The sequence below is a fragment of the Gymnogyps californianus genome, chromosome 5, assembly GCF_018139145.2.
Source record: "Gymnogyps californianus isolate 813 chromosome 5, ASM1813914v2, whole genome shotgun sequence".
NCBI classification, from domain to species: domain Eukaryota; kingdom Metazoa; phylum Chordata; class Aves; order Accipitriformes; family Cathartidae; genus Gymnogyps; species Gymnogyps californianus.
Window position 1 is genome coordinate 21,814,601 of NC_059475.1, and position 12,829 is coordinate 21,827,429.

Sequence of the window (12,829 nt, forward strand, 5' to 3'; positions counted from 1 at the left end):
ATTTTTAACTTTCTTAAAGGAAATTCAATAGACAAACCTAGTAAATGATAATGCATACAGCTTTGTAAAATCAGTGCATCTTTAGTTATAAATGAGTTGGTGTTCCAGGTCTGATTCTGAGAAGCTGGAGTTCCTGTGCATTGGGTTAGAAGAAATAGAGGTGTTTTGTTTTCTGCGTTTTTTGGTTGCTTTTTTATGGGACATTAATAGTGTGTTTATATGGAAGTAATCATTAACTATTCTGTCCTATCCTATTGCTTTGTTACAAATCTATGCTAGCATTTGTTTGACTATTAAAATAATAAATTAAAAAAAAACCAAACAGATTTAACTCAGTATACGAGGAAATAAGTTCATGATCAAGCTCAATGTCTTTACTACTTTCTGTCAGTGTTTCAGGAAAATATGTGGACTACTAGTTTAAAAAAGAAAACCCACCTCCACGTGCTCCTCCCCACTCCGAAATTCGGTGATGTGAATACATTTGCGAGTTTAAATTCAAGGCAGTTTTATTGACTCTTTTCTGGGCACTGTTCAAATCATATTTTGTTAGTATTTTCTTTCTGAACAATGCAAGACATGCTCTTCTACCTTGAACAAACTGACAGCAGCTGGTCTGACAGTTTGTGATTGGTTGGCAAACGCCTCAAGATACTGCTTGTATCAGTTCTTTAACATGCTAAATTTCTCCTTCACAGTTCTTAGGATCACAAGTCCAGTTATGAATTCTACTTTTCGGTTTGGTCTCACCATTTGACAGCCAGAGGTTTGTGAATGTGCCAGTGGGCTCACCAGATGATAGCCCTTTAGAACAATTCTGGCTTTCTGGAACAAGGAGGGAGGAGTAAGGCTGGAGGAAAGAATGAAAGCTTCCAGGCTGATATCCATAAGTGGTTGGCCTGAGTAACAACAGCCACTATAGCAGCTGTCCTTTAAAAATAAACAGTCTTTCATGCTGAAGTGATGGGAAAAATAATACTGTCTGGTCTACATCAAAATTAAGACTATTCTAATCATACTGAGGTTGATAGGAGAAACTCCTTGTCCCTACCATCTCTTTTGGATACCTTATGCAGAGTGTCATACTTTCAAGACCCACTTGAAAGCATCTTACAACTGTGTATACTGTGGGACTTTCCTGAAGTTTATTTAACTTGCAAAGAGGAATACTAACATCCTTTTTGTTTGTTTGTTTTTGTTTTTAATATATATTCTGGTGTTGAAGAATAGAAACTGAGCGTATTGTTACACCGCTTCTTCTAGGAGTGGAGTTAGTTTAAATAGAGATAGATAGATAGTGGCGTTAGTTTAGATAGAGATAATGTGTCCCTCCCATACTTTTTTTTCTGGAATACCTTCTCCACTATGAAGTCAACTTCCTAATTCCTAATTTCATTAAGGTCACTAAATACTAATCTTGGATTTATTGGAAATAGTACCTTCACCATCTATGACCAGTTACTTGAAACTTCACCTATATGTTGGGGTATTTTTTCCCCCAACCTGTTTCAGCTTTATATGGTAAACTCAAAAATCTCATTGAAATTATCAGTAAACATCTCAATTTTAATTGAGTCCACACAAAAAAGAAATCTGATGTGTTGTAGGAGAACTTCATTTGAATAACAGTGAGTGTACCTGCAGCATATTCTATTTGTAGCTTCCTTTGTTGAGAGTCATGCTTGAGACACAAGTGGAAAACAATACGCGAGTATAGTAGGATGTCCATTTCCATGCTTTTTAAGTCAATATCCTGTGATTTATTTTGGGGAGAAATGACACTGCTTTGTAGCTTTGCATGCTGGGCATCCGTAAGGTGTTATCATGACTCCTGAAGGAATTTGTAGGCTTTTGTAAATTTTTTTCCAGCAGCACCAAAAAACCCTGCCCTGCCATTTTCAGTTCCTGGAGCATACATTCATCCTTTTTGACAAAGTAAGTTTAAATAAAATAAAAACAAATGCAAGCTAATTGTGTCCATCTATTCTTAGATCCTCACAGTGATTTTTTTTTTTTTTTCCTTGCTTGTGGCAGTCCTGATGACAGATGTGACCTGTTCTTTTGCCTTCATTTACAGACAGCAGTCTGTGATGCACTAATTTGGTGAATGCCTGTATGTAGCTACATGTCTTAAAGGATTTTCCTTTTTGTTGGTAATTGATTGCAGTATTGTTCTTTTAACAGCTGTCTTTTTTACTCTCTGTCTCTTCTAGCAAATGCCAGATGTGAATGTAACCTGGGATGGAGAAGTCTGCAGGCAGCTGCAGTCCATTGACATTTCTATTGCTGTGGCAACAGACCGAGGTCTTATTACACCAATCATAAAAGATGTTGCTGCCAAGGGAATAAAAGAAATTGCTGCCTCTGCAAAAGTAGGTCTTAAATGTACAGTAGGCTGAGGAATATAGTAGCTATACAGTTTTTTGTAGCAGAAAAGGTAGCATGACCCATACACACATCAGTAATAATAAAGGCAGTTTCAAAATGGATCTAGTGTAGTTTCAGCATTCCTTAGACTTCAAAATTATTATTAATTTTGCAACTCTTTTCATTTTTAATTAAGAATAACTTAGCCATCATGTTATTTAGTTGAATGCTGGCTAGACTGTTTGAGAAATAAACCTGTACAGACTTCTGCAATTTAATGTAATTGAATTTCTTTAATCCTCATGAGAAAGCTAGATAATGTTAATTTCTTTGGTATTTCTGGTCTTTGGGTTTGAGATTTTGTTTGTTTGGGAGATTTTTTCCCCTCTTTCCCAGAAATTTGCTTGTACCTGCTCGTGTTACTCTGTGCAGTTATATTATGGCACTTATTTCTGTCTGCATTTTTTCAATATGCAGTTCAGTTGACAATGTCACCCAAAAGGTAACATTAAAATCCTCAGACTAATGATCAGTATTTTGCATAGACCAGGTGCCAGTTAGAGCAACTTGAATCTGTGGTAGTTGTTGCCAGCCACAGAAGAAGTATTTTGTGGCAGGCAAAAATACAATGAATGATTAAATGCCCCAACACAAGCCGTTTTTGTCATTTAATGAGCGCTAATCAAAGGCCTACAGTATCTGAGGAATGCAATGGAAGTAGCTGCTAGGGCATAAAACTGTCCCAAAACTAGATACAAGCTGCACTTTGTAAATTTTTGTCTTTTACTGAAAACTACAGAAATCATAATAGTCTGTGTTGGCAGAGGGGAACAACCAACAAAGTTGTAGCAGAAAAAGGTGTAAGTGTCATGCCACAAAACATTCATAATTGGATGTTTTTAAGATTTTTTTTCCAGTCCGTATTGCTTAATTCATATTGAATGTGTTGTGAAAGCAAATCTTTTCACTAATATAATAGCCAGCCAAGGAGGAAGGTCAGCTGAGATTGTTACATTATTCTGTGATCAGTGATAGAATGATAAGAAGAAAAGCATTATGAGAAGTGAAGTATAGGTTGTGCTTTCATTATCATCCCCAATACCTGTGATACTGTGATGCAATATTACAAACCTCTCTTACCATAAACTACAGTGTCCTGCAGTTCCCATGATGGGAATGTACGCTTGCAATATGTTTAATAGGACTATGATAAAGTAAGCATTCCCCTTTCATTTCAAATGGAATGTGTGTAACATAGGTCACACTACTCAATGTGAAAGTCATTGGGTCACATAGATTGCAGGTGTCCACACTAACATAATTTTGCTTTTCAACTTTTTCATTGAATTATTGAAATAAATATGTACCTGACATGCACATGTGGGAGGCACAAACTGAAACTGCAGCTGCTTCTCTACCAGTCTCCCTATAGTTTGGCAAGCACTTTCTTTGTGTAGATTGCTTATATGTCCCCTTCTGCTGCATGTTAATTTTAACTTCTTTCCAGGTCATGTGCATCCTAGCACCATATTTTCATCATTCAGATAATGCAATTGCACATATGCATTATGCTCATATTGACTCTATTTGTGTGAACACTGTTCCCATGGGTATTGACTTCTGGTTCACTAATTATTCAGAGATGAATAAAAGCCTAAAATAAAATTCAGTGTATCCTTTTAACTTTTAAATTCATAATAAGGGTGTCAAAGTTTTGTAAAACTTGGTGTAAGCTTGAATTATTTGGTGGGCGATTCATTAGAATGAGATACTCTTAAACTTCTTGGTGTTTATTTCTAAGCTGAAGTCATTGCAGTCATTAAACTACCATGGCCTTTCAGAACCCTTGCCTTGAAAGATGTTTAGAAATGTATACAGGGAAGACAGTTGTTTACCATGACCAACAGAGTTATATTACAACATGAAAGGGGATTAATCCATGTCACAACTATTACTACTAACCAACTCATTATCTGTGCAGAAGTTTATCTTGTAATGACTCTACTTCCACTTACATGCAAACAAAAGGAAGTCAATTCAATCATAGTTTCCACTTACTGACTCTGGTCCTTAAAGGCAGGGATGAGGCTTCATAGAAATTACCTCTTGGTAGATTGAACTGAGTGCTTAACAGAATATTCATAGAACGTGTGTAGAAAATCCCTGGAAAGCAGAACGGGCAATTCCTGGAAAGCAATCTAGAAATTTAAAAAAAAAAAAAAAAAAAAAAAGAAAGAAAAAAGGACAATTCCTAGAAAGAACATGGAAAAAATCTAGAAAACAGAGGTAGAATTCCTAAAAAGGGAGCGGAAAATTCCTAGAAAACAGAGGGGATTCATGGAATACTCTTCTCCAAGAAAGTTTCACAAATGTGATATATCACTTCTTTCATGTTGTGGTAAAGTAGATTTTTTGGTTTTTTTTATTCACTTCCACCAAAATTTCCCTAAACGTAATTAAATTATTGGAAACTATCATTAGTTTTATTCTTTTTACCAGAAGAAGGAAAATATAAACAGACTGTGTTGCTTTTATCAGTCTTCCCAGAAGCAGATCTGAGTCTATTTCCTTGACTGTGCTTTTGGAAACAGTTATTTTTGTCTTAAAATGTCATAATGCTGCAATTGTCACAATGTGACATTTTTCATGCGCTTTTTCACCTGCAGAATAAATATGATACAAGCCAAAACCACTAAATGTATTCTGTATGAATAGGATAGATCATCTGTCCTGCATATATTGCCACTTCAGTCTCTGTCAGTTGAAGAGCTCCTGATTTTGAAAAGGTTGCTACTTAATGGAGAAGTCATCCAACACACTTCCAGTCACCACTTTTTCCATTGGGTACTCACAGGTGTTAGGAACGAGTTGGTGGCTGAATAACTACCTCTTGACCCACCAATGAGTGCCATTTCTCTTGAGGTCTACACAGTCCTTTCTTGTGTAATGTGACAACTACCGTAAGAATTATTCATCCTGATTCCCACTGCTTCCATGTAAGGAGACCTGTGAGCTAGAAACATCCTAGGTGGGTATAAGGTTCTTTTTCTCTGTGATCTTATCTTAGAACATAGTATGAACTTCTTGGGCTGTATTTTGAACAAAATGTTTGTGGACCGTTTCATCTGTTATATTTAGAAGTAGGAAAGTCTCACAAATGAAATGGAGGTCACAGGAAGGCTGATCTTTGAGGTAGTTGACTGCTTAGCTGGAAGAAACAGATTATCTCAATCTGCTAGAAAGTTCTCAAGTGGTACATGGCAGTTTCTTTAAACAAATATGTTAAGAAGAATATTGTCAATTTGTCTCATCAGTATTTTACTAGATATTTTTATGATCTAAAAACACCAGGGAGAATGGTGGTTCCATTGTGAAAACTGGAGCAAGGTTTGTAAGGTGAGAGAACAGCTTTTATTGAACAGCCAATATCATTGGGAAAATGAAGTTTTGTGTCCTAGTCTCTTTGCCAAATCATTGCAGCTACAACAACAATGTTGCTGGGGTGCTTCCCTAAATGCAAAAGCAGATGACTTTTTAATGGCTGTGTGGTAATTATAATGTCTTACTAAAGTAAAAAGAATTAGTCTGTTACAACACTTTAACTTCTTTCCTTTCTTCTCTTCTTTTTCTTCTTTCATTTTCCTTAGGCTCTAGCAAAGAAAGCAAGAGATGGAAAACTGTTACCAGAAGAGTACCAGGGAGGATCTTTTAGGTAAAACTCTCTAGCAGCATTTCATACATGCAGTGTGGGTTCAGAACTGTTTTATCCTGAGCCATTCCACTGTGTGTTAATGCATTGCCTTTTAAAATCTTGCTCCATTTAGGATGAAACTCCATGTGATGATTCTAAGGGCCAAACCTAGGCTGAGTGTCCTGTATCAGGGGGAAACAATTATCTTGGTACAAGTTTATTTCATCTGAGCCTAGTGTGAAATTGATATTTTTCATATTGAGACTGATCTGACTTTTATTTTTGCACCTAATTTTTCCTAATTGCAGAAGAATGTTGTTTGTTTTTTAAATTGCATTCTGTAGTTAGGAAAACCCATTGATAATAGTTTCAAAATAAATATTTTAAAAGGTGTTGTTTGGCAGAGGTATCGCAGTAGACAACGATGTCCAGTTTGTCTTCAATTCACTCTTCAGAGGAATGTCTCTAGAGGGGCAAAAAAAGTTACAGCAAAGTTGTGGTGTTAACTCTTATAGTTTACTTTTAACTGAAACATTAAAAACTGAGTACATAAATTTTAAATAGTAGCATATATTTAGTAAACATTTCTTCTGTAAAATGTACTCTGCAAAAAGAGCTAGTGAGCTCAGTGATGAGAAATAAATGGCATGTATAAAACACTAGCATAAATGTAGTGACACAGTTGCACAATTAATTTCTCAGCTAACTTTTTACACTCAAAGTTTCTAAAACTTTTAATGTACTGTATTTTATGACACAGTATCATCAAGCAACATTTTTTTTGCATAAACTTTAGCTTAGCTCACTTTTTGTCCATTTTTTAAAAGCTAATTCTGAATGCTTATGTTAATCACATCTTGTAGAATAGGTAATTTGTGATGAGAGTAATAATACAGACTTCTGCAGAAACATTGCTGTAATGTATATTAATGTGCCTGGGTTGCAACTGTCTGGATTATGTGGCTCTCATGCTGGAGGAGCAGTCAAAAAAAATCTCTAAGCCTTTCAGCAGAAAAAAAGTATGGAAAGGCAGCAGTGGAGGCTTGGATGTCTTCATCAACACAAATGGCCCCTGAGTGTGAATAACTGTAGGCATTTCACTGATAACAGATGGCAGTAGTGAGAACAGCTGTGTGAGGTGTGACCAGGTGGATGATCTGCTCAGCCTGGTGGCAGAGCTACAAGAGGAAGTAGAAAGGTTAAGGTGCATCAGGGAGTCTGAGAAAGATACATTGATGGAAGCATGCTCTGCCCTCCCTGAGACAGAAACAGGGACAGCCACCAGATAAAAAACAAGATCAAGGGGATCCTGTATCCTCCTCCTGCCCGGCTGAAGGCAGTAGCTTAAGGGAAGGAGTGAATGAAGGCAAGTCCATGCTCAGGATGGCAGGTGAAACCCCCTCCTTGCCTACCTCGCCTTCCCAGGTGCCTCTGTACAACAGGTATGAGGCTCTGGATGTGGAAGGCCAGCCAATAGATGATGTGGATGACAGTGCAGCTATGCCAGAGGTGTTGCCAAGGTCAGAAAGGCCTACTCCCCCATATCACGACCACCTCAATGAGGAAGAAAAGACAGGTTATAGTGGTAGGCGACTCCCTTCTGAGGGGAACAGAGGGTCCAATATGCTGGACAGACTCTCCTCTTAGGGAAGTCCGCTGCCTCCCTGGGGCCCGGGTTAAGGACATCACTGGGAAACTTCCTAGCCTGGCACGGCCCTCAGAATATTACCCATTACTGCTCTTCTATGTGGGTGGTGAGGAAGCCACAACGCATAGTCCAAGGACCATCAAAAGAGACTTCAGGGCCTTGGGACAGTCAGTAAGGGAAACTGGAGCACAGGTTATTTTTTCCTCTATCCTTCCAGTTGTGGGCAGCAACATTGGAAGAAACAGACGGACCCAGTCTATTAATACATTGCTCCGTGACTGGTGTCACCACCACAATTTTGGGTTTTTTGATAATGGGATGGCCTACACAGCACCAGGCCTGCTGGCGTCAGATGGGATTCACCTTTCTCAAAGGGAGAAGAGGGTCTTTGCTTAGGAGCGAGCAGGGCTCATTGACAGAGCTTTAAACTAGACTTGAAGGGGGAGGGGGATGGTATCAGGCTTGCCTGTGACAAGCTGTGGGATGACATGCCAAGAGACGGGGTGCTAGCAAGGGCTCTCAGCCTGTTGCTCTGAGATGTGCTGGCTACACTGGAGCACACTCGAAGTCTTATGGAGATGAGCCAGGGGCTCCTGAGGTAATAGGAGCCAACAGGGAAACACCAGTGAAATACCTCAAAGGAATTAAGGGGTGTTCCTCTAAGAAGGTGCCACGGCCAACAGCTGAGCTGAAGTGCCTCTACACCAATGCACACAGCATGGGCAACAAACAGGACAAGTTGGAAGCCACCGTCCTGCTAGAAAGCTATGACCTAATTGCCATTACTGAAACTTGGTGCAATGAATCCCATGACTGGAGTGCAGCTACCGATGGCTACAGGCTGTTCAGAAGGGACAGGCAAGGAAGGAGGGGTGGAGGGGTTGCCCTCTCCATCAAGAAATGGATAGAGTGTGAAGAGCTGTCTCTGAAGAACAGCCACGAGCAGGTTGAAAGCCTATGGGTAAGAATTAGAGACTGAGGCAACAAAGGGAACCTTGTGGTTGGTGTCTACTACAGGCTGCCCGATCGAGGGAAGCCTTCTTACTCCAGCTACAGGAGGCATTGTGCTCACAAGCTCTCGTCCTGCTGGGGAACTTCAACCATCCCAACATCTGCTGGAAAAGTAGCATGGAGTCTCCTGGAATGCATTGAGGATAACTTCTTAAGCCAGGTAATAGGCAGTCCTACTGGACCTGATGGTCACCAGCACAAGTAAGCTAATCAGTGACGTCGAGATCGGAGGCAGCCTGGGCTGCAGTGATCATGCACTGGTGGAGTTCGCAGTCCTGAGGGATATGGGTCAGGCGAAGAGTAAAGTCAGGACCCTGAATTGTAGGAAAGTGAAATTCCAGCTGTTCAAGGAGTTAATCAATAGGACCCCCTGGGAAACCGCCCTCAGGGACAAGGGAGCAGAACAGAGCTGGCAGATCTTTAAGGGATGTTTTCCATAGAGCGCAAGAGCTCTCGATCCCCATGTGTAAGAAATCAGGAAAGGAAGGCAAGAGACTGGCATGGCTGAGTCAAGACCTGCTGGTCAAACTAAAGGACAAGAAGGAAATGCACAGGCAGTGGAAGCAGGGACAGGTATCCTGGGAAGAGTACAGGGATGCTGCCCGGTTGTGTAGGGATGGGGTCAGGAAGGCCACTGCGCAGCTAGAGCTGAACTTGCAAGGGATGCAAAGAATAATAATAAGAAGGGCTTCTACAGGTATGTCAGCCAGAAAAGGAAGGTCAAAGAAAGCATACCCCCCTGATGAGCAAGACTGGTAACAATGGATGAGGAGAAGGCTGAGGTACTCAACAACTTTTTTTGCCTCAGTCTTCACTGGCAACGTGTCTTCCCACACCTCTCGAGTGGATGGACCACAAGATGGGGACTGGGGGAGCAAAGTCCCTCCCACTGTAAGAGAAGATCAGGCTCGTGACCACCTGAGGAACCTGAAGATACATAAGTCTATGGGACCTGAGAAGACGCATCCCAGAGTCCTGAGGGAATTCGTTGTTGTAGTTGCCAAGCCACTCTCCGTGGTATTTGAAAAGTCATGGCAGTCAGGTGAAGTCCCTGCTGACTGGAAAAAGGGAAACATTGCACCCATTTTTAAAAAGGGTAGAAAGGAGGACCCTGGGAACTACCAACCTGTCAGCCTCACCTCTGTGCCTGGGAAGATCATGGGACAGCTCCTCCTAGAAGCTATGCTAAGGCACATGGAGGACAGGGAGGTGATTTGAGTCAGCCAGCACAGCTTCACCAAGGGCAAGTCCTGCCTGACCAACCTAGTGGCCTTCTGTGATGGAGCGACTACATCAGTGGACAAGGGAAGAGCTACGGATATCATCTACCTGGACTTCTGTAAGGCCTTTGACATGGTCCCCCACAACATCCTTCTCTTTAAATTGGAGAGATATGGATTTGATGGGTGGACTGTTTGGTGGATGAGGAATTGGCTGGATGGTGACATCCAGAGGGTAGTGGTCAATAGCTCAATGACCAGGTGGAGATTGGTGATGAGTGGTGTCCCTCAGGGGTCTGTATTGGGACCAGTACTGTTTAATATCTTCATCAACGACACAGACAGTGGGATCGAGTGCACCCTCAGCAAGTTTGCAGATGACACCAAGCTGAGCGGTGTGGTTGACATGCCTGAGGGACAGGATGCCATTCAGAGGGACCTGGACAAGCTTGAGAAGAGGACCCATGTGAATCTCATGAGATTCAACGAGGCCAAGTGCAAGGTCCTGCACCTGGGTTAGGGCAACCCCTGGTATCAGTACAGGCTGGGGGATGAAGGGATTGAGAGCAGCCCTCCAGAGAAGGACTTGGGGGTACTGGTGGCTGAAAAGCTGGACATGAGCCAGCAATGTGCATTCACAGCCCAGAAGGCCAGCTGTATCCTGGGCTGCATCAAAAGAAGCAGGGCCAGTAAGTCGAGGGAGGTGATTCTGCCCCTCTGCTCTGCTCTGGTGAGACCCCACCTGGAGTTCTGCATCCAGCTCTGGAGCCCTCAGTACAAGACAGACATGGATCTGTTAGAGCAGGTCCAGAGGAGGGCCACAAAGATGATCAGAGGGCTGGAGCACCTCTCCTATGAAGAAAGGCTGAGAGAGTTTGGGTTGTTAGACTGGAGAAGAGAGGGCTCCAGGGAGATGTTACTGCAGCCTTTCAGTGCTTAAATGGGGCTTACAAGAAAGATGGGGACAGACTTTTTAGCAGGCCTGTTGCAATAGGACAAGGGGTAATGGTTTTAAACTAAGGAAGGTAGATTTAGACTAGATATAAGAAGAAATTTTTTACAATGAGGGTGGTGAAACACTGGAACCGGTTGCCCAGAGAGGTGGTAGATGCCCCATCCCTGGAAACATTCAAGGTCAGGTTGTATGGGGCTCTGAGCAACCTGATCTAGTTGATGTCCCTGCTCATTGCAGGGGGTGTTGGACTAGGTGACCTTTAAAGATCCCTTCCAACTCAAACTATTGTATGATTCTATACAGATTAATCTTTTTTCCATTCTTTGCAGTAACTATAACAAAAAGGAGGAGATGGTGGGCCAGCTTTCTCTATAGACACTCTGTCACAAAAAAGTCCAAGCCTTTCCTAATATACCACTTCCCAGTTGGTGACACAGACAAAAATGTTCAGGGGAGAAAGGCATGATGAGGCTTTCCTGTACCTGAATGATATCTAGGTGCCCAAATTGTATCACTTGGTTATCAGCAGCCATTGTAACTTGAAGTTGTGAGGTTCAATCTAAAAGACATTTGGCTTGGAACAGGGACAGGCAAAGTTTATTTGAAGATATTTTCCTGTCCTACTTTCTGCCTTTAGTGCGTGCAATGCAAGGATATATTACTGTAAAGAAACAGGACTTTTTAAAAGGCGTGTTAGTTGTAATGGCAAAAATCCCAAACCCTTGAGAGTCTGAATGTGCCCATCTGAAATCCAGTTCAGATCTATTTTAAAGTTAATGGATCTGGCCTTGGGAGAGAATTACGTCATAGTAGTCATTAAATATAGATTATTTCTTCTAGGGGATATATAACTTCTGACATTACTGGTAACATTTTTCTCTTTCATTTAGTATCTCCAATCTGGGCATGTTTGGCATCAATGATTTCACTGCAGTCATAAACCCTCCACAGGCCTGCATCCTAGCTGTGGGCCGAGCAAGACCAGAGCTCAAGATTGTGGAAGATGAAGAAGGGAATGAGAAACTTAAGCAGCATCAACTCATGACAGTGACTCTTTCAAGTGATGGTCGGGTGGTAGATGATGAACTGGCTTCAAAGTTTCTGGAGACCTTGAAAGCCAACATAGAGAATCCAATGCGACTTGCCTTGTGTTAAACTCAATGAAGATTGCTTCTTGTTTTGACAACATAGATAACTGTTATGTACTTGGGGTTGTTTTTCTGTATAGAGGAGTAAATAGTTACTGTGAGATGGAGAGTTAAAATATTTAATTTATTGAAATAACATGAAAACCTATTAATTTTCATGCTTTTAGTCTTTTGCAATGACCAGGTTTTATACTGTAAAGCTAAAAGACTTTAAAGTTAACATACTACATTTCTTTAAACACTTAGTACTAATGGCACATAACATTTGTGTAGAAAAGTCAATCTCCTCTGTAAAGTAAAATTCAAGAAAACTTTATGAAATTTAAAAGGGAATCATAGAATAATTTGGATTGGAAGGGACCTTTAAAGGTCATTAGTCCAACCCCTCCTGCAATGAGCAGGGACATCAACTAGATAGGTTGCTCAGAGCCCTGTCCAACCTGACCTTGAATGTTTCCAGGGATGTGGGGCATCTACCACCTCTCTGGGCAACCGGTTCCAGTGTTTCACCACCCTCATCATAAAAAAATTTCTTCCTTATATCTAGTCTGAATCTCCCCTCTTTCAGTTTAAAACCATTACCCCTTGTCATATCACAGCAGGCCCTGCTAAAAAGTCTGTCCCCATCTTTCTTGTAAGCCCCATTTAAGTATTGAAAGGCTGCAATAAGATCTCCCTGGAGCCCTCTCTTCTCCAGTCTAAACAACCCAAACTCTCTCAGCCTTTCTTCATAGGAGAGGTGCTCCAGCCCTCTGATCATCTTTGTGGCCCTCCTCTGGACCTGCTCTA

The 12,829-nt window shown here is 41.2% G+C and overlaps 1 protein-coding gene across 1 annotated transcript in view; it reads left to right on the top strand.

Annotated features, from left to right (window-relative positions):
* The window catches only part of PDHX (pyruvate dehydrogenase complex component X), a 63,337-nt gene extending 51,196 nt beyond the window's left edge, over positions 1-12,141 (top strand). The window contains exons 9-11 of the mRNA XM_050897515.1: positions 2,214-2,372; positions 6,015-6,079; positions 11,783-12,141. Of these exons, the coding sequence (XP_050753472.1) occupies positions 2,214-2,372; positions 6,015-6,079; positions 11,783-12,047 (489 nt within the window). The 3' untranslated portion in view covers positions 12,048-12,141. The remainder of the gene's footprint in view (positions 1-2,213; positions 2,373-6,014; positions 6,080-11,782) is intronic.
* The last annotated feature ends 688 nt before the right edge of the window (positions 12,142-12,829 follow it).